The sequence below is a fragment of the Meriones unguiculatus genome, chromosome 2 (genome assembly GCF_030254825.1).
Source record: "Meriones unguiculatus strain TT.TT164.6M chromosome 2, Bangor_MerUng_6.1, whole genome shotgun sequence".
NCBI classification, from domain to species: domain Eukaryota; kingdom Metazoa; phylum Chordata; class Mammalia; order Rodentia; family Muridae; genus Meriones; species Meriones unguiculatus.
The window spans coordinates 52,863,759-52,884,742 of NC_083350.1; the positions used below are offsets into that span (position 1 = coordinate 52,863,759).

The 20,984-nt window shown below is 42.8% G+C and overlaps 1 protein-coding gene and 1 non-coding gene across 3 annotated transcripts in view; one reads left to right on the forward strand and one right to left on the reverse strand.

Moving 5' to 3' along the window:
• Positions 1-17,117, forward strand: part of Etf1 (eukaryotic translation termination factor 1) — a 31,287-nt gene extending 14,170 nt beyond the window's left edge. For both annotated transcript variants that reach the window (XM_021653360.2, XM_060377459.1), the window contains 9 exons: positions 6,054-6,229; positions 6,488-6,627; positions 9,981-10,119; positions 10,305-10,495; positions 10,966-11,095; positions 12,376-12,531; positions 12,919-12,983; positions 13,761-13,908; positions 14,834-17,117. In XM_021653360.2, the coding sequence (XP_021509035.1) occupies positions 6,054-6,229; positions 6,488-6,627; positions 9,981-10,119; positions 10,305-10,495; positions 10,966-11,095; positions 12,376-12,531; positions 12,919-12,983; positions 13,761-13,908; positions 14,834-14,916 (1,228 nt within the window). In that variant the 3' untranslated portion in view covers positions 14,917-17,117. The remainder of the gene's footprint in view (positions 1-6,053; positions 6,230-6,487; positions 6,628-9,980; positions 10,120-10,304; positions 10,496-10,965; positions 11,096-12,375; positions 12,532-12,918; positions 12,984-13,760; positions 13,909-14,833) is intronic.
• On the reverse strand, positions 11,706-11,830 carry LOC132652666 (small nucleolar RNA SNORA26). Its single transcript, XR_009590244.1, has one exon. It is a non-coding gene; the product is annotated as a small nucleolar RNA SNORA26 (small nucleolar RNA).
• Positions 17,118-20,984: the final 3,867 nt, after the last annotated feature.

The following is a 20,984-nucleotide window of genomic DNA, read 5'->3' on the forward strand; positions in this document are numbered from 1 at the left end:
AGTATCATTACCTGCTGAGCCATCTCTCTGGCCCCTCGCTGGCACTTGTGTTGAGACAATGTGTTAACTTTGGTCCTCGTTGGTCTGGAACTTTAAATGTAGATTAGGCTGGCCGCAAACTAGTGTCTCTCCTCCTGACTCTGCCTCCTAAAATCTGGGACCAAGGGCATGTACTGCTAACCCCAGCATGCTGAATATGACTTATTTTTATCTTCTTTGTCCTCTTCCTCTGTGTGTGTGGTACATGTGTGCGTGTGTAGGTCAGGGGACATCAAGTGTGATGGTTCCACTTTGTTGGAGACAGTTACTTTGGCTTCCTTTTTAGGTGGCTAGCCAGCTTATGGAAACTCTGCGGTCTCTGCTTTCCATCTCGCCGAAGGAGTGTTCCTTTTTACATGGGTTTTGGGGATTCAAAACTCAGGTCCTCCTGTTTGTAGGATACGTGTTTATATCTGAGGGCTCTCCCTGTGTCTGCCTCCTCACTTGTGGGGTTTCAGGCATGTATTGAGAGCTGCAGACGAGATTCAGACCATGCTTGTAGAGACCAAGCTCTTTCCTGGCTGGCTGTCTCCTCAGCCCTTACACTACTGGCTCCTTTCCCTGCATTTCTTTTTATTTAGTTTGTTTTTGAGACACAGTCGTGCTACGTAGCCCAGGCTGGTTTAAACTCTTTTTGTACCACCCTTCCAAGTGCTGTATATTCATTGTCTCTCAAGTGAGAGCATTTTCTTTTTTCCTAGTGTGTGGTGATGTCACTCAGGGCCTTGCACATGCTAAGCAAGTACGTAAAGATTTCTTTATATTTATGTATATGAATGTTCTGTCTGCATGTACATCTGCATGTCAGAAGAAAGCACCAGATCACATTATAGAAGGTTGTGAGCCACCATGTGGGTGCTGGGAATTGAACTGAGGACCTCAGGAAGAGCAGACGTGCTCTTAACCACTGAGCCATCTCTCCAGCCTGTTTCTCATTCTCCTCTTAATAGGTATTTGCTGCACATGAACATGAAATATTCAACTTCCTTGGAGTTTATTCTTGTGTTTCCACAAACTGGTCTAACAACTTTGGCTGCCTGTGGACTAAAAGAGTGTATCTGCTCAGAAACTTTCCTGGCAGGGGCCTTTACTCTGCTAGTGTTTAAAGCTAAAATACAAGTAACAGGCAACTTTAACAGCCTGTACTATTCCTTCCTCAGCCTTTGGAATAGTGGGATAGAGGCATGTGCCATCATTCCCCCTAAGCTATATTTTTAATATCTGGACTTCAACTCTTTGTAGTCACGTGTCTTACAAAAGTGAGTTTAGACATTTAGTTTGCCACTACAGAGTAGGGAGGGTTCTATGTGGGTACTAGTAAGGGGTGGTTTTGTTCCTAAAGTTTGGTATGGAAGGGACATGGACACAAGCCTCTTTGGGTGCCTCACTAAACCTGGAGCTAGGCTGGTAGCCAGCAAGGCCCAGTAGCCCTGTCTGTATTCCACTGCCCCATGGTAGGAGCACATGTTTTTATGTAAGTTCTGGGCTCTGAACTCATGTCCTCATGCAAGCACTCTCACCCGTAGAGCCATCTCTTTTAAGTCCAGCCTTAACCTTTCAGGTAGTATGTTTCAGATTTAGCAACTTGGTAAAAATTTACCAACCAAAAAACTTTCTTGCAAGCTATATTTTGACCTGTTTGTTGGCTTTTTCTGAGACAGGAACAGTCTGTGTAGTTTTGGCTAGCCTTGAACTCGAAATCTTTTGCCTCTCATGTGCTGGGATCAAGGAGTGTGCCAGCACGCCCTGCCTTACTTAAGGTCACATCCTGTCACTGAATGTGTTCACTGCTTTATCTTCTCTGGAATATTAAGTGCATGTGAATGTAAGGTTGCTCAACTGTTCTTACAACAAAATTGCTTAATGAATGTTTATCATCTTAACCTATCTTTGTGGGAAGTAAATAGCTTATCTCAAGGTCATTACTGTCATTATCTGTCTTTGGGGCATTTTCGGTTCACTCAGTTTGTCCCAACGTTCCCTTTATTTGGCTTTAACTTTTCTGATCCTGTGCCATTATCCTGCTGTTCTCAGAGCTCCTTCTCATTCTTTGTAACATTACCTTTTTGTCAATCCCATCTTGCAGCAAACTGCTCTGTAAATTGGTATTTGCTTAGAACTGGACCCTTTAAAAGAATTCCTGTGGTCCCTAAAGATGCTGAGCACCCCTACCCTGAAGGTATATGCCTCCTTGAGAATTTTTCAGCAGAAAAAAAAAAAAGACACAGAAAATAGTTTGTATTTAAACTGACATGTCTGGGGGCCAGAGAGATGGCTCAGCAGTTGAGAGCACTGATTTCTTTTGTGGAGAACCTAGGTTCCAGGGTATTCAGTGCCCTCTTCTGGCCTCTGAGGCACCAGGCATGCAGTCATGCAGACAGGCTTACAGTTAAAAAAATTTTTTTTTCTTTTTAAGTTAACCTTACCTCTCGGAGGCCAGCAAGGTAAAGGCATTTGCTCAAAAGCGTAGCAGCCTGCGTTGGATTTCTGAAGCCATGTAACAGTGGAAGGAGAAACGTGACAGGCTCAGTAGCAGAGGCTCACATGTTCCTGAAGTATCTTCATTGTCATTTCTTCATTCCTATTCATGAGAATAATTATTTGCTTTGTAGCTTTAAAAGGGCTGATCTCTGCAGGGTGGGAGGGGGCGGGAGGATGGTCTATTCATCTTCACTGTGAGTTGTTAACATTAGGGTTGTTTGCAAGAGCACATGCACCAAGGATGACCTTGAACTTCTGATACTCCTGCCTCCACTTTCCAGTCTTCATATTATAGGAATGCTGGAGATTGAACCCAGGGTTCAAGTATCAACTGTCTTAACTCTTAACTGATTTTTTTGTTTTTGTTTTTTGAGACAAGATTTCTCCATGTAGGCCTGTCTTCTGAGTGCTGGGATTAAGGTGTGCAGCATCACCATTCCTGATTTTTTTTTTTTAATAAAAATGTTATTTACATACCATTAAAAATACCCTCCTTTAAAAGATAAAATTCATTGATTTTTCAGAGTTCTGTGCTGGTTGTCTGTTGCTATGGTAACACACCCTTACAGAAAGCAGCTTAAGGAGCAAAAGTTCATTGGATGGACACAGCCTGGTCCATCATTGTGGGAAAGTGAGGCAGGAATTGGGGCAGGTAGTCTTGTGTGCAGCCAAGTACAGAGAAGAAGTGTGTGCATGCTTCCAACCACTTCCATTTTCATAGTTAGGGTCATTCTAGTTCATTATGGGTGTAGGCACACATGAGCCACAGCGTACATGTGGACCACCTGAGGGGGTTGGCTCTCTCCTGTACCATTTGAATCCAAGAATCAAACTCAGGTCATCAGACTTTGCACCTTTACCCCTGACCCATGATGCTACCAGCCAGGATCATCCCACTTTACACCTATGACAGTATTGAGCTTTTGTTTTTCTACGTCCTTTATCTTCTCTGTTTTAAAATGGGGTGGGAGAGGGGGACTGTGCTCAGTTGTGTGTTTAGAAACCAGAGGCCAGCACTGAATCTTCTTTATCAGTATTTAGCTTTGATGAGTATGTAAGCCCATCGTCTGCTTGTGGTACCCAGTGAAGCCAGAAAAAGGTATTAGATCCCTCTTGAGCTGGAGTCACAGACAGTTGTGAGTTGCCCTGTGAGTGCTGAGAGGTGAACCAGTCTGGATCCTCTACAAGAACAAGTATTCTTTACCACTGAGTCATCTCTCCAGCCTCTTGTGTGATGTGTGACAAAACATTTTTTGTCACAACAAATGACAACACACAGCTTTAGATACCCAGATTCAGAACCCACAGCAGGCCCAAGTACCAACCCTTTGCAAAGTTGTCTATTCAAGTCTTTTGCCCAATTTTATTGTTTGATTTTTGTATTCTCAATTGAACCTAGGACCTTGTACTTGCTTGTCAAAAACTCTGCGACTGACCTGTGTCCTTTGCTTGCTTTTGTTGGTGTTATTTGTATAATTACTCCTTTCGTTGAAACAGGGACTCACTGTGTAGACCAGATGGCCTTCTACTCAAATCATCTGCTTGCACATACACTGTGTCCCTGGTCTGTGCTGGGTTTTAATTTGGGTTGGCTTTTTAAAGGCTTTTTGTTTTGCATTGGTCTCCTTTTGTTTGCTTTGGTTGGGTTTTTGAAGGCAGGGTTTCTCTGTGTGGCCTTGGTTGTTGTGAAACTCACTACATCGGCCAGGCTGGCCTCAAACTCCGAGATCCACCTGCTTCTGCCTCATGAGTGCTGGGATAAAGGCATGCGCCACCATTGTACTACTGGGTTGACTTTTTGGTTTTTGTTTGGTTGGATTTTGGGGGGGGGGGGTTGAGAGAGGGTTTCTTTGTGTAACCCTGGCTAACCTGGGATCCGCTCTGTAGACCAGGTTATAGACTCACTCTGTAGACTCAGATTCCCCTGCTTTTGCCTCCCAGAGTGCTGGAATTAAAGGCATTCACCATCACTGCCAGCCCGGGTTGGCTTTTTGTTGTTGAGTACTGGGGCTGTTTATATGTTCTACATTATCTACAGAAATCTTACCACATGGTTTTCAGACATTTTCTCCTATATTATATGTTGTTTTTGTATGTGGTACACACATGCATGTTCCTGTTGTTTGTGTGTTTTTTGTGTATGCACATGTGTGGAAACCAAAGGCGGATATCTGGTGTTTTCCTTTATCACTCCGTTTGAACCTTTTAGCACTGGGACTGCTCCTATTTCTACCTCCCTGTTGCTAAGATTACAGCGTTGGGCAAGTGCCTTTACTTTCATCTTAATGAGCTTTCTGTGTATGGGTCATTAAAGACCTGTGTTCACATTGTAAACCAGCCTTCAGAACTCTTCAACTCACAAAACTAGTTTATATTGCTGCTGACACATGCCCTGCCCTACTCCTTAATGTTAGAGTTTGAACCTGTGACCTCATGCTTGCTAGGCAAAAACAGAACTAGAAATATTGAAACCAGGTGTTTCTTAAGAGTCCTCTATCTCATGTACACCTGCATGCCAGAAGAGGGTTTCAGATTCCAGTATAGATGGTTGTGAGCCACCATGGGGTTTTTAGGACTTGAACTCAGTATCTCTGGAAGAGCAGACAGTGCTCTTACCTGCTTGAGCCATAGCTCTAGCTTTTGGTTCTAGATACTTGAATTTCTTTGGATACTTAAAGTTAATCAGGTTTTTGGTGTATTACTGTTCTAAAATTTTGTTTGTACAAAACAAAGGTATCTCTGTATTCTACATAGCTCCAGAACTACATGAAAAGACCCTATCTCAAAAACAAGCAAAAAGTGTGCTCTTTTTTTTTTAATTTATTATGTATGCAGTGTTGTGCCTGCATATACACCTGCACGCCAGAAGAGGGCACCAGATTTCATTATAGATGGTTGTGAGTCACCATATGGTTGCTGGGAATTGAACTCAGGACCTTTGGAAGAGCAGCCAGTGCTCTTAACCCCTAAGCCATCTCTCCAGCCCCAAAAATATATTCTTGAGACACAGATTGTTTCATAACTGGGATACTTGTGAATTGCATTACTCTTCTATTAAGCATTGGGTATACTGAATTAGAATTTCAGGATTTTTGTGGCAAGCCTAGAATTTAAGGACTAAGGAGTAATATCAACTGAAATATTTGGATTATGTTGCAATTGTCCTGGCATAGCATCTCCCACTGAAGAGCCACACCAGATTCGAAGCCTTTACTATTGGCAGGCTTCATTCATTGTCAAATTCTAGCTTGTTGGTTCATCGAAGCAACCTTCTCTCTTCATCCTTGAGAATGCGGTATTTCCTGGCTGTCCCTTTGAGTGCTCATTACATGCTAATCTCAATATTGAAGCACAGAGAGGCTGCTGTTTTCTGAACTCTGTTGGCTCTTGTTAGGCGTTCTTTGGACAGTACACTGATGTAGAACTTCTGGTACTGTTCAGATGGTGTGTTTTTACGCTTTCTGGAATGTCTCACCAGAGCTTATTTCACTGGTGGTAAACATGAATTTAAACGTGTGTGTCTCTCCCTCCAGCAATGGCACGAGCATGATATCGCTGATCATTCCTCCCAAAGACCAGATTTCACGAGTGGCAAAAATGTTAGCAGACGAGTTTGGAACTGCATCTAACATTAAGTCCCGAGTAAACCGCCTTTCAGTCCTGGGCGCCATCACATCTGTGCAGCAGAGACTCAAACTCTATAACAAAGGTAATCACTTCCCTGTCTCCTCTGTCCACCTTCTTCTGCCATGGCTTCACATGGTCTCCAGCCAGCTGTGGTCACTGTCCTGCAGCTTTATTTTCAGTCCATTGAGCACTAAGGACTCTTTACTATACTTAAGGAATGAATCCTACTGAAACTCTCAGAAGTGAAAATTTTGCCAGTGAGTCTTAAGGGTTTTCTGACTTATTTAAATTGTGACTGTGGGGAAAATTAAAGTGGCAAAATTGTTTGTGTTCTTTGCAGTACCTCCAAATGGTCTGGTTGTTTACTGTGGAACAATTGTAACAGAAGAAGGAAAGGAAAAGAAAGTCAACATTGACTTTGAACCTTTCAAACCAATTAATACATCATTGTATTTGTGTGACAACAAGTTTCATACAGAGGTAAGATTGAACATGGAGTGTTCTCCACTAAAAACAACCCATCAGAGCCCATTAGCAGCTACTCTCCTCCCTTCTGCTTCCCAGCTCCAGTCCACTACTAATCTACTTTGTATAAGTAGGTTGGCTTATGCATTTCATACTGATCCTACAGTCTGTTCTTTTTCAAGATTGTCTGGATGGTAGCATATGTCTATACTATTTAACCACTTTATCACTGAAAACTCTGGTATTGAGTAAGCTGCATTATTTATGTGTTGATGCCTTTGCCTTCAGTTTTCACTGTTGGCTTTCATGAATACTGCCATTATAAACATTCAGGCACAGGGGCTTGTTTGTACCTATTCCTTTTATTTTTGTAGATTATTTATGTAGAAAAAGAATTGATAGCTCATATAGTAACTATATTCAGTCTTTTGAGAAATCAGTTTTCTAAACCATAGGCAATTGTAGCCTTTTACATGGGTATTTTTTCTCTCACTTTTTTGTGTGGGGGTTATGGAAGACGACAGGTTCCATGTTGCTTTGAATTTCTGATCCTCCTGCCTCCACCTCTTAACGTGCTAGGATTATGGGCATCCTGTATCATGACTGTTTCTCTTTTGTTTTTGAGACAAGGTCTCTACAGCTCTGGCTGTCCTGGAACTCAAGAGATCCACCTGCCTCTGCCTCCTGAGTGCTGGGATTAAAGGTGTGTGTCATCACTACCTGGCCATCATAACTATTTTCAAAATAATGTACATTGATTTTACTACTCAGGATGTGTGAGTGTGTGAGGAAAGCACTAAGTTGGATTTGGATAACTAGAAGCAGGCGATTGACTGCCTCTCTGTCCTAGTGACGCTTGCCTATATTCTTTGCACCTTTAGTGCTAAGCTCACAAATTGTTGAAAAATAAGCAAAGAAAATGCATTTAGTGAAGATTTTTCTCTTTTCCTGTTCTTAGGAAACCTGAGTGACTGAGGTAACTATGATGAACATTAATAGTGGAAAAGAAACCTCATTAGACTGACCTAAATCAGTCAACAGTAAGCAATCGGGAATTCACAGCTGGCTCCTACTTTAGTCTCTTGCCTTTCATCAACCCAGAGAAAAACCTCTGCAGTGGAATTAGAACTGACATTTGTCCACAGTTTACAGTGGGTGATTTTTGCTAACTTGACAGGAAGTCCAATTCCAATTGAATCTTGGTTGACTGTATGGTGATCTAGCTTATTTTTATCTTAGCTTCTAGTGCCCTGGCAGAGACCTCGTTGGGCTGTTAGCCGCTCTGTCTGACACATTTGCTTATATCAACTTTGATAAAAACAGATTTTGGATCTTTCTGATTTAAAAAGTATATGATAGCTATATTGTCTTGCTTTATTTAGTTCAGTTATTGCATTACTGAGTTTTCTTTTCTTCCAGTTGTCATTAAAATGGCCAGTAGAGCTAAGGGTGCAGACTCCCCCACCCCAGCACCCCCCGTTCCCAGGGTTTTACATGGTTGCTGGGGGTCCAAATAAGGTCCTTATGCAGAGCAAGCACCTTAGCTGCTAAGCTGCTCCTCAGCCCTTACTGGGGTTTATTTTGTTCAGACAACCTGTTCTCAAAAACTTGTATAACCAAGAATGACCTTGAACACTTGTTCCTTCTGGCTCCACCTGAGTATTTGGGATTACAAGTAAATCCCACCATGCCTGATTTTCTTCTTTAAGACAGGGTCTTGCTGTCTGGCCTAGGATAGCATTTTGGACTCGATTCTCATGCTTCTGCTTCCCAAGTGCTGATACTATGGACATCTTACCACAACAGGTTTACAGTATGGCTGTCTTACTGCGAAGGTTCATTTGGCTGACCATTTTAGGTGTTTTTATAAAGAACGTTTCCTGTTTCTTAGTTAAAATGGGATGAATGGTTTCTTTAGTTCTAAAGAGATCAAAATATGGCAATTAATGATGTTCCAGGCCTTAAGTCTCAGTTCATCACAGAAAATGTGAGTCCCAGGGTTGTTTACATACCTCAGGAGAGGCAGAGGTTTGGAAATAGTACCTAAGTTCAGAAGTTCTTCCATAAAACTATTTAAGGCTGGCACACGACTTTATTCCCAGCATTCAGGAGGCAGGCGCAGGTTAATCTAGTCTACAGAGTTCCAGGATACCCAGGGATACCTAGAGAAACCTTGTCTTGAAAAAAAACAAAACAAAACAAAAACAAGCAAAAAACAAACAAAACAAAACACCTCTAAAATTAAGCTTGTGTTTTATAACCCTGTGTCATTTTTGTATAAGAGAGCAGGGGTCAAATGAAACATTCAAAAACTAGAAAATATTTTTAGACACTTGTGGGTTTTCTGTTATTTTGCCTTGATAGTGCTGTCCTAATGCTGAGGTCATTGATAGTAACAAAGTTGAGTTGAAGGGAGTCCTGCTCTGGCAGAACACTGGCTCAGAGTTCAAGAGACCCCCTGGGTGCACTTCAGAGCACTATTTTAGAAAACAGGAACAGTGGGGTGTGGTTGCTGTTGCCCTTAATTCCAGTGCTCAGGGAGGCAGAGGCAGGCCTGGTCTACAAGGCAGGACAACCAAGGCTACACAGAGAAACCCTGTCTCGAAAAAACAAAAACAAAAAGAAAAACAGGAATTGAAATTTAATTTGGATGTCTATATACCATCTATCTAAATAAAATGATGAAAATGAAAAAGTAGAGACTGATTTTCTGCTGACATTTTGTTTGATTGGTTGGTAGTTGGTCATTGTTTGATTGGGGTTGGAGAGGATTTCTCACTCTGCATCTCAGGTTGGCTTTGAACTTGAAATCCTCCTGTGTCTGCCTCCCAGGGGCTGAAGTTACAGGATGCCACTGAATCCACCTCAAGTTTTGTGGTGTGTGTATGTGAGAGGGACAGGGTGAGGGGACAGCTTGCTTGTGGAGTTAGGACAACTTTGTGGAGTTGATTCTGTCCAGGTTGGTTCTGGGAATCCTGTGTAGTCACCAGGCACCTTCACTTGCTCAGCTGTCCTGCCTGCCCAAGTTTCAGTTTTGAGTTGTTTCGTTTCTTCTTGTTTTTATTGTGGTAAAATTCAGATAGTCACCATCACTGCTTTTAGTTTGCAGTCCATGTGTACCATCACTACCATCTTATCTCCAGAACTGTGTAAATAAACAATAAGTAGTCCCCTTCCTCCTTCCCCAAAGATGGAAGCTACCATTCCACATAAGCATAATGCATTAGAGCTGGTCTGTAAATCACTCCATTCTCCTTCGTGTTCATACCATGTTGAGTGGAATGAAAGGGTTTGTGTGTCACTTTGAATTTTGTCAACCTTGGCAAAGCATTGGAGCTCACCGTGCAGTGCTTGTGTTTGTTTTTTAGGCTCTCACAGCATTACTCTCAGATGACAGCAAGTTTGGTTTTATTGTAATAGACGGCAGTGGTGCTCTTTTTGGCACACTCCAAGGAAACACCAGAGAAGTCCTGCACAAATTCACTGTGGATCTCCCAAAGAAACATGGTATATAGGAAGACTGCTCGCGTCCTTTTACTTGTGCTTATGTAGTCGCTATGTAAATAAGCATCAGTTTGTGTTAAACAGTTTAGACATGTTGATTAGATTGACTGGTTACTTTGTTTTTACTTCATAAGGCATATTGTACGTTTTTAATTAATTACACTTTTCCCACCGCTTTTGTGTCAAAGGCAGAGGAGGTCAATCAGCCTTGCGTTTTGCCCGTTTAAGGATGGAAAAGCGACATAACTATGTTCGGAAAGTGGCAGAGACTGCTGTGCAGCTGTTTATTTCTGGAGACAAAGTGAATGTGGCTGGTCTGGTTTTAGCTGGATCAGCTGACTTTAAAACTGAACTAAGTCAATCTGACATGTTTGATCAGGTAAGAGATAAGAAACTGTCATTACAGGACTTTTATGTGGGGACATTCATCCTTGACATTATGCATGTGTGTGTCTTTCTAGCCATAAATTCCCTAGGTTAAAAAGTCTCAGCTGGTGTGGTTGCTTGAGCCTTTAATCCCAGCACTTGGGGAGGCAGAGGCAAGCATATCTCTGTGAGTTCAAGGCCAAACCTGGTCTACTAAGCAAGTCCAAGGCAGCCAGAGCTACACAGAGAAACCCTTCTTGGAAAAAAAAATTAAAAAGTTTTTGTGGCTGGAAAGGATGCATGATTAAGGGTGCCATACTACTACTCATGCAGAGGACCTAAATTTGGTCCCAGCAACCACATTGGACATCAGATGGCTCACAAATGTCTATGTAACTCCAGCTAAGGAAATCCAATAACAAAATATTTTTTTAAGAGAGTGGGTATTTAAGGTTCTAATGTTTTTATTTCTGTTTATGTCAGAGGTTGCAATCAAAGGTTTTAAAATTAGTTGATATATCCTATGGTGGTGAAAATGGATTCAACCAAGCTATTGAATTGTCTACTGAAGTTCTCTCCAATGTGAAGTTCATTCAAGAGAAGAAATTAATAGGTATCAGTGAAATGTTCCTATTTTGTTTATTCTGTGAAATGTTTTTGGTGGGTATGTGTGAAATAAGACACTGAGAAGGTATTTTAAAAAAAGGGTTGGGCATTCATACTTTAATCCCCACACTAGGGTGGCTGAGGTTGGATCAAGAGTTCAGGGTTATCCTTGGCTGCAGCTGTTAGGCCAGCCTGGATTATATAAGACTCTTGTCCCAAACAAAATTAAAATTAAAGGAAAATTAAATATTTTTACTGAAAAAAAAAAAAATCAGCTGGTCACATATGCCTCAGGAACTCCAGCACTCAGGAAGCTGAGGTAGTTGTACTGCCACAGTACAGCTGTATATAATCCAGCTGGCCTGATTTTCAGGGTGAGACTCTGGGTTGAGAATAAGGAGCTGCCGGGGCAGTGGCTCAGTTGATAGTGTTTGCCCTGGACTCAGTCCACAGCACCAGTATCATATACTATAATCCCAGAATTCTGGGTGGTTGGAGACAGGAAGATCAGAAGTTCAAGGTCATCCTTAACTACATAGGAAGTGGGAAGTCAGCCTGGGCTGCAAAAGACCCTGACTCAAAAACAAAAGCTTGTGTGGCATATTTATTCTTCCTAGGGCCATGAACCCAGATAAAGATTCAAACAGGAGGCATATAGTCTTCTCCCTGGGTTTTATGGAGAATTCCTTTACTCTGCTTTGTTAGCCTTTCTAAAGTATAGCACCAACCTTAAAAGGGGCAGGAAAGGGCAACCCAGGAGGACCTAGATTGTTCAACAAAAGATGATCTGTCCATATGACCTGGGCCTTCCTTTAAGGCAGGGCACATGGGCCAGAGGCAGCATGCAGCTAGACACTAGGAGCAGGCTCTGGCAGGTAGGCTGCCAAGCCTGGGACTGGAAGTGGAATCCTCTCTTTAATATTAGGGATTGAGACTGGTAGAATTGATTTAAAAATCTTGGATACCAAAAGCCACAGCTGTGCAAGGCCCTTACAGAAAGGGTGTGTGGTGTTTGCATGTACACTATGCATACTATCCATGTACTTGAAGTTGTCAGTCAGTCATTGGCAACACCTAGCACATTGTAAATATCCTATAAATAATTGTATGCCATAATTTAGACCACAGTGACAAGTAAAGGTCTGTGTATATCCAACCATCACAGGCCTAGATACATAATACACTTTGACATGCTGTGCTTATTTTTCTAAATGTTTGCTCTACGCTTGGTTGAGGTCATAGATATCTAGAGCTACCATGTATCTTATTGTTAAATCTAATCCACAGGGCGATATTTTGATGAAATTAGCCAGGACACAGGCAAATACTGTTTTGGAGTTGAAGATACGCTAAAGGCTTTGGAAATGGGAGCTGTAGAGATTCTAATAGTCTATGAAAATCTGGATATAATGAGATACGTTCTTCATTGCCAAGGCACAGAAGGTAAAAAAAAAAAAAAAGGAGAAAATAGTGTTGCTGTCTGTTACATTTCCCTTGTTCAGAAATCCTTAGTTTCACGCACAGTTGTGAGGATATAATAACTGCATAGGGTATAGGGTACTGTTTCATTGCCATCCCTACCTCCCACCCCCAGGTATTTAATCACAGTTAAATTTCATAGGTAATTTTGCTTTTGTTGAGGCTATATCCTGAATGTCTTTGTTTCTTTATAGGAGCTGGGTACCAGGTACTGTGTGCTAAGATATTTATGGGAAGGTTTGGTAGAGTTAGTCAAGGAATCCTTATCTAATCTTCTCCTACAGAGTTAATATCTATCAGTTATTTTGAGAACCAAGTTAACACTTTTTTTTTTAACTTTTAATACTACAGAGGAAAAAATTCTGTATTTAACTCCAGAACAAGAGAAGGATAAATCTCACTTCACAGACAAAGAGGTATGCCATTTTTTGTTTGCTCCATGATAACATACAAAAAGGCCTGAATGTTAAAGCATTCTAACATAGAGTATCAGCCTTAGAAAACAAAACCTTCTTATAGATAAACAGCCATGGAAGGGAGCAGTGTCTCGCTGCCACCCTGGTTGGCTATGAGGAGGGAGTCATGGTTATTACGGAGTCATTTTTTTAAAGTAGTCCAGTAAGCTGAATATGGTGGTACACAGCTTCAGTCCTAGCACTCAGAAGGCAGGCACTCTGTGGGCTCAAGGCCAGCCAGGACCCCATCTCAGAAAAACCAAGAAATCAGGAAAACATTGTTATCCTGAAATAAAAGATTTCATTTGAATAGCACTGTCCTTGCCCTGTAAGATCTTGTTGCTTTATTAGCTTTTTGTGGCAGAAGCAGGGGTGGAGGTGGGGGCCTGAGGCAGGTTTCTCTTTGTAGTCTGGCCTGTAACTCATTTTGTCAACTAGGCAGGCCTTGAACTCAAAGATCTACCTGCCTCTGCCTTCTGAGTACTAGAATTAAAGGCATGCACCACCACCACCTAGCTGCTTGTGTATGTCGGTGGCAGCATTTTATCAGCTTTTTCTCTGCACCTAACTAGGTTTTCAGTTACGTTACGAAGAACTGGGATATGCTTAGTTTTGTGCATTTATATTACTTAAAATGGGTAGGAGAATAATGGGTATTGATAAGCAGGGGCATTTGAGAGGGGTTTGTAAAACTTGGTATCCTGATCCCATTGTTTCTGTGTTGTGACTGCCCTGCAGACTGGACAGGAACATGAACTGATTGAGAGCATGCCCCTCTTGGAATGGTTTGCTAACAACTATAAAAAATTTGGAGCTACACTAGAAATTGTCACAGATAAGTCACAAGAAGGATCACAGTTTGTGAAAGGATTTGGTGGAATTGGAGGTGAGTAGCACACTCAAACCAAGGTCCCCTGCCAGGGTCTCCTCTCAGCCTGGAACGATTTACGTCCAATAACGTATGCTCTGTTTACTTGGAGGAGGTGGTTGGAACAACAGGTCTGAGTTGCACATTCCTTAGTTTGGACCAATTTTAATGATTTTTATTCCATGTAGTCGTGTGTGACAATGAATCACATGATTTTTTCTTTCTTAATTATTTTGCTTTTGTTGAGATAGTGTTGCACTGTGTAGCTCTGACTGTCCTAGAAAACTCGCTTTGTAGACCATGCTGGTTTCAAACTCATAGATCCTCCTGCCACTGCCTCCCAAGTGCTGAGATTGAAGGCATGTGCATATATACATGCGTGCATATGCTGTATTTCAGTCATATTTAATCTCTGGAGTTTTATTGTTTACTTTGTATGTATTTAGTAGGCACAAGAATACCATGGTGTGCATACGGAGGTCAGAAGACAGCTTGTAGGAGTTGGCTCTATTTCCACCTTGTGGGTTCTGGGAATCAGCTTGTTCAGCAAATGTCTTTACCTTCAGAACCACCATACTAGGCCTGTGTTTTGTTTGGGGTGTGTTGTTTTGTGCCTACAAACAAACATTCAGGTGTCAAAAGGTAGCTAGGAGTCTATTTTCTTCCCATCATATGGGTTCCAGAAATGGAACTCAGATCAAGAACTTTTATTCACGGAGTCCTCTTTCTCATCCCTTTGTGGTTTTTGGGGGGTATAGGAAGGCTGTCCTGGGATTCAACTGTGCCACCCAAACTGGCCTCCAACTCTAAGCCAACCTATATTTGTGAGCCGCCATTCCTGAGGTAGTTTTTTAATTCTGGAATTGGGTGGGCTTCTCCTGTAAGAGCAACCCCTTTTTCCTGCTTAAGAACCCACAGAACTTAATCTGCTTTGTTTCTCCAGGTATCTTGCGGTACCGAGTAGATTTCCAGGGAATGGAATACCAAGGAGGAGACGATGAATTTTTTGACCTTGATGACTACTAGGTAGTCGACATGGGTCCGGCAAAATGTGCCTCACCCTCCAGCATTCAACCCAAGGAGCATACCCGTGGTGGAATCCAAACAGATCCCTGCCTTACAATTGGAACATTTCCAGAACTTAATCCGTGAGCATTGGATACTGAAAAGAAAAGCGAAACAAAACCAGACCCAACCCTACACTTTGGTTTGTCATGGTGTCAGCGCAGCAGCCTACAACTAAGTTCCTAAATGCCACTTTGGACTAATTTAAAAAAGAATCCCAGTTTTTACTTTTACTTGATGGTAAAATTGGTTGCTCTTGTATTTTATGAAAAAAAAAAATGATTTTTTTAACCTTCATACATAGAAGCAAAATACTTTAACTGCTGTAAACCTTCAAAAGTTAGTAGAAGTGAGATCATACTGGTTTGTTTCTTATTTTGATCGGAGAATAACTAAATTGCTGCATTTAGCAGTGACCCATTTACATGGCATCCTCAGCTTAGACTGCACAAGAAGAAATATATGTGGTGAAATATTGGAACTGTTTCTCTCTTGGTCTCTGTTTAATGTTGAAAGGGTGAGTTAATAGGCAATTTCAGCTTCACTCCCTCACACTCCCCCCACCCTCCCAGACTGTTTCAAAGGTGCAGGTTGCACTGCAAAGTCAGACTGAGTGCTAAAATATTGGGGCCATTGTTCTCTTGACTTCCATCAATCTGGAGGCACATTTGTGCCCAGTGTTTGGGAGCCCTTTGTGTCACTGGTATTACTGTGAGGCTCCCTGTAATCTCAACCTACTTGAAACCAGTCTGGGATGGATGCGGTGGGGCTTCTGTGCTATTGCTGGGATTGGGAGAAATAAAACATGCAATTTAAGTGGAACCAAAAAAAAAAATTCAAAGATGATTTGCTTGGATCTATTCTTGGTAAAGGGAGGTGGTCGTGTTTCCTTGTGTTGGATGGCATGAGATTATGTGAATGTTTTGATTTTTTTCAAATGAACTGCAAGATTTTTCACAGGAACGACAGACATGTATGACCGTGCATGTATCTCAAACCCCTGGTGGGGCTGGAGCATCTGTTTCAAAAGTGGGACTTCTAAGCGCCTCTCAGATGAGAAAGTGTGGGAGGAGGGTGGGAAAGGAAAGGGTGGGGAGGGGTGGGACAGAGCTTCTGGCACCATGGACTATGAACCATGTTAGATCCAAAAGTTGGCCTGAAAACCTGACACTTACGCTTCACAACTGGGGCTGTAAGTTGGATTTGAACCCAGCTGAAGTGCAAGGTCATGGTGTGCTCGAGGTGGTGACAGTGATGAAGTGTGTAGGATGTGCCCAGTAGTAGCAATGGGGAAAAGTATACCGAGTGGACTTTGAAGGACCAAAGGTTTTTAAAGTCAACTGGTATCACCCGCACACTTACCAGGGTGGTGGGGTGCATTGGGTTTCAAATTGGGTACTTTTAACACTTTAGTGCCTGACTGCTGTTCTTCACTGACTTGACTCAGTCACTTGTAGCTTTATTGGTCTGAACCAGCTCCTTGTTCCCAGGTTACAGACCTGCCTATCGTTCCAATAATCCTGTTTCACTTGAATGAAGGGAGTATGTCTTAAATGTAAAGCTTCTGGTTCTCACGCTGTACTCTGAGGTCCAAATGACTGTCTGTCGCGTAACCTGATGTCTCAACCCCCAGTGAGAAGAGTCAATTCTTTGGTGTTCACCAACATGGGAGGCTTCACCAGAACAGGCTTTTGCTTTGGGCTCTGCTGTTTGTTTGCAGAACACCCAAGAGCAAGCGAACACACTCTTCCCAGCAGTACCTTAGGGTTTTGCCATTGTAAATGGGTCTAATGTGATATGACAAGACCAGAGAGATTGGATGTAAATTTACATTTTGAACATGCTTGTTGTTTCACATGATACATTTAGGGTATGCAGCTCCTTTTGTAGTTTTTATTTTTACTATTTAAGTTTGGAAATGATGCCAAATTTTTGTATTTCTTTAATCAATGTGTTCTCCTTGGTGATCTATATTGCATTATATATTGATGTGTGTATCAATATATACTGATCTGTGTTACACTTCCGCATACAAACACATAAGTGAGAGGGGTGAAACGGTAGCCTGCACTCCCCAGCCTCTGCAGAGAGACCCTAAGAGCAGAATCTCGGTGTTGTGATGTACAGAAATGGAGAAGAGTATTAAACCATATTTAAGAATACATTTTGCGTGCTTGAGATTTTTTAGGAATGTTCCTAGAAACGTCTGGACTGCAGAAACTAAATTCTCCCATTTGTCAGATTAGTTGTGCCTAATAAATGCTCAGCCTTAGGGTTAGTCTCACTGTCTTATGTAAAGGATAGCTGAGGTTAAAGTCCAGGGTTATGCTGTAGAGAGCTTTTGCTTTCTAGGGTCAAACTGGTTTATAGCTTTCTCCACTTTTACATGTATGTCAGAAGGAAATTTGCACACATTTGGCATTGGATCTTTTGTTTTAAGGTATTTCAAACTTACCTATATTCCATAGAGACAGATGGTGTCACTGTCTAGCAGGTAAGAAAACCTTGAGATTAGCAGCTCTTCTGTAATGAAACCAAAATTTTATCACAGTCTCAATTCTTAAGTTAATTCTTCATGTACTTACCTCTGTCCTATAAAAGAGGCCATAATCCAGTATGGTGGTATATGGAGGCAGAGGTGGGAAGATTGCGAGTTTGAGGCTACTTTTGGCTATGTAGCAAGGTCTTGTCTTAAAACTAACCAAAGAAGGCCAGGCGCAGTGGCACACGTCTGTAATCGGCCAGTTGGATCTCTGTGAGCTCAAGGCCAGCCTTGTCTACAAAGTGATTCCAGGACAGCCAAGGCTACACAGAGAAACCCTGTCTTGAAAAAAAAAAAAAAAACAAAAAACAAAAAAAAACCAAACTGCTCAGGGGTCTGAGTAGTTGGCTCAGCAGTCAAGGGCACTGACTGCAAGCCAGGCATGGTGGTGCACACCTTGAACCCCAGCACATGGGAGACAAGAGTTCAGGACAGCCTGGGCAACATGGAGAAACTGTGCATTGAAAAAAACAGAGAAAGCACTGGCTACACTTAGAAAGTGCCCAAGCTAACTGCCAGTGCCCATAGCACTAGGGGATGCAGTGCCTGCTGGCCTCCACTGGCACCAGGCACCCACGAGATGGAGGCAGGAAAATACACATACATATGAAGTAATTAGTCCAGAGCAGAAACTAGCCTAGCATTCTGATTTTCACCTAAAGGTTTAGAAACCTAGAGGTTCTTCGAGAACCTCAGAACCCTGTTAAGGAACAGGTTGTGTGTAATGTGGCCTGCTGTTTCCAGGTTGGAAAGAAAATCGGCCAACAGCAGCTGTGTGCTCTTATCCATCATGGCCTTTTCAGCATATTCGTGCCTTTCTTTTTCAACCCAGGAGGTACCCAGATTATACCAGTCTTCCTCTGGAAAGAAACAGGCACAGTGCACAGTGAAGGTAGTTTTTCTCCTACAGCATGCCTAGGTGGTATTCTTAGAGCCAAGCTGCTGGGAGCGTGGGCTGTGGCACTTGCCTGTCTGGACCTGCGGCGCTTGCCATCTTTGTTCTCCAGTTCCCACTCCCATAGCACAACACTCCCAGACAGGCCCAGCAGATTGAGGGCTGAGTGCCAGGGTGGAATTTAAGGTTCCTGCCAGCTTCTCCCTTGTAGCCAATTTGCATGCGTGCCAGTTGGGAATCACATCTGCCAGAGTCCCACCCTGATGGGACTATACCTCAAGGGATGTAGGAGCTGAGTGGCCAGAGGGTGTGGAAACATGGTGTTGGGGCTTGTGAGGCAAGGCATTTCCTGGTCTGTGTAGCAGTCTGAATGCTATCCTGTGACATGTGGCCGAACAAAGATGAGAGGCACACATGCAGGCGTTCATCTCCACAGTTCTCTGTAAGTGTGCACCCTGGCCCATGAACTCTTGAGGGTAGAGCTGCTCCAAGAATCTCAGAATTTGGCAGGCTCATCCTGGGCTCACCTAGAAACCAGCCTGGTATTAGTAATTGCCTGTAATCTCTGCTACTTCGGACAAGTCAGAGTCAGCTAGGACAAATTAGTGAAATCCTACCTCAAACAAAGGTCTGGGGCGTAGTCTAGTGGCAGTGTTTGTGCATTGTGATGACTTGGGGCCTGGCCTCCCCCACCCCCTTGCCCAGCACCCCAACACAAATCTTTCCAAGACAGGGTTTCTCTGTGTAGCCCTGGCTGTCCTGGACTGGCTTTGTAGACCAGGCTGGCCTCAAACACAGAGATCCACCTGCCACTGCCTCCCTGAGTGCTGGGATTGCAGGTGTGTGCCACTGCACCTGGCTCAGAACTACATGTGATGACACACCTGTAACATTAGCACCTGGGAGACAGGACGATGTCGAGTTATCCGGGCAAGCCTTTTACCTGAAAAGACCGTCATACAGAGGATTTCATAGAGAAATGTATGTGAAGTGCATAGTCCAATCCCTGGCACTTGGCTGGGCCTGTGATGAGACTTGCAATTAGGATTCCTTGGCTACCAACCTACATCCCATGGAAGGTGTCTGGAGTGACTTTATGGTGGTGGCCACAAGGTGGTGCTCTATTACAAGGATACTAGCTGCAAGGACCCTTGCATCATTGGAAAGATGATTTTCTAACCTAGCATCAGCAGATGCTGGAACAGCTTGCTTTGTCCTTAAAATCTGGACAAATAGGAAGGGCAGTCAACCAAAGGAAGGAGGGTTGGGTATACATAGAAGAACCCAGGAGGCTCGTTGGACCTCTGCTACGCTTTTGCCCTCTGAAATCTAGGTTTGAACTAACACCTATAAAATAACTGTACACTAAGTTATATAACCCTTAGAAAAACTCAGCGCTATCTGGTGAGATTCCTAGGCTATTACCTGGCAATCTAGGACCCAGCCAGTTGGTTCCAGAGCTATGAAATACAGGCCATTCATGTGTTAAGTGGGCATGCCTTTCTGACCACTGGCATGCTTTCTGAGGTGACCACCTGCTTGAGTTGTATCTGGAAGGCACCCATTATCATTTCTTCTTTCCCACAACACACATTTTTACTGGCTGGCCAGCTTCTCCCCTGCTGTAGTTGAGGGTAAACAAAAGAATATCTGCGAGCTTGGAGAGGACTCCTGGAATTTGTCCAGCATGTCAGGCCAGACCAGGGTGGCTCACTTACAATTATAGCACTTGGAAAGTAGAGTCAGGAAGATGAAGGAACTGAAGGTCATCTTCAGCTACTACACACTGTGCTTAATGCCAGCCTGTTTACATGAGACCCTGTCCAAAGAAGAAAAGCCGTTTATTCAGTGTCTTCATCGAAGAATAGAATTTTTCGAATGGTGTGTTTGTCCTTGGTCCTTCATTAAGTTAGTTAATTTGGGATTGAACCAGAACTGTGCTAATGCACTGTGCTACTTAGCTACATTGCTACCTCCCAGCCCACCCTGCCCCCTTGGAAAAAAAGGTCTTGTTAACCTGCCCTAGTTGGCCACAAACTCTCGATCTCAAGTAATCGTTTGCTGTTTTTTGAGACAGGGTCTCTGCATAGCCTGGTTGTCCTGGAACTCACTCATATAAAGCATATGTAGCAGGTACACGTGCATTGTACCATATTTGCCCCTACTGGGTTTTTTTCAGTTGCATCACATTTTTACTTACATTTTTAGAGGTGTGTGCAAAAACAGCATATAATCAGGGCAACCTGTAGGAGCTGATCTCTCCATCTCCCGCTGAGCCTTTTTTTGAGATGGGGTTTCTCTGTGTGCCCTTGGCTTCACAGTAAGATCCTGTCTGTCTATCAACCAATCAACAAAACAACAGAGCCTCTCTAGCCTCGCCCAAATTATCAACTATCTTTTCATTGATTGTTTCCTTGGTTAGCTAACAGACTTCTTTTTTTACGTAAGTTTGTTGGTTTTGTTTTGTTTTTCTGTGTAGCCTTGGCTGTGCTGGACTCAATTTGTAGACCAGACTGTCCTCAAACCCACAGAGAGCCACCTGCCTCTGACTCCTGAAGTGCTGAGATTACAGGCTTGCACCACTGCACCCAG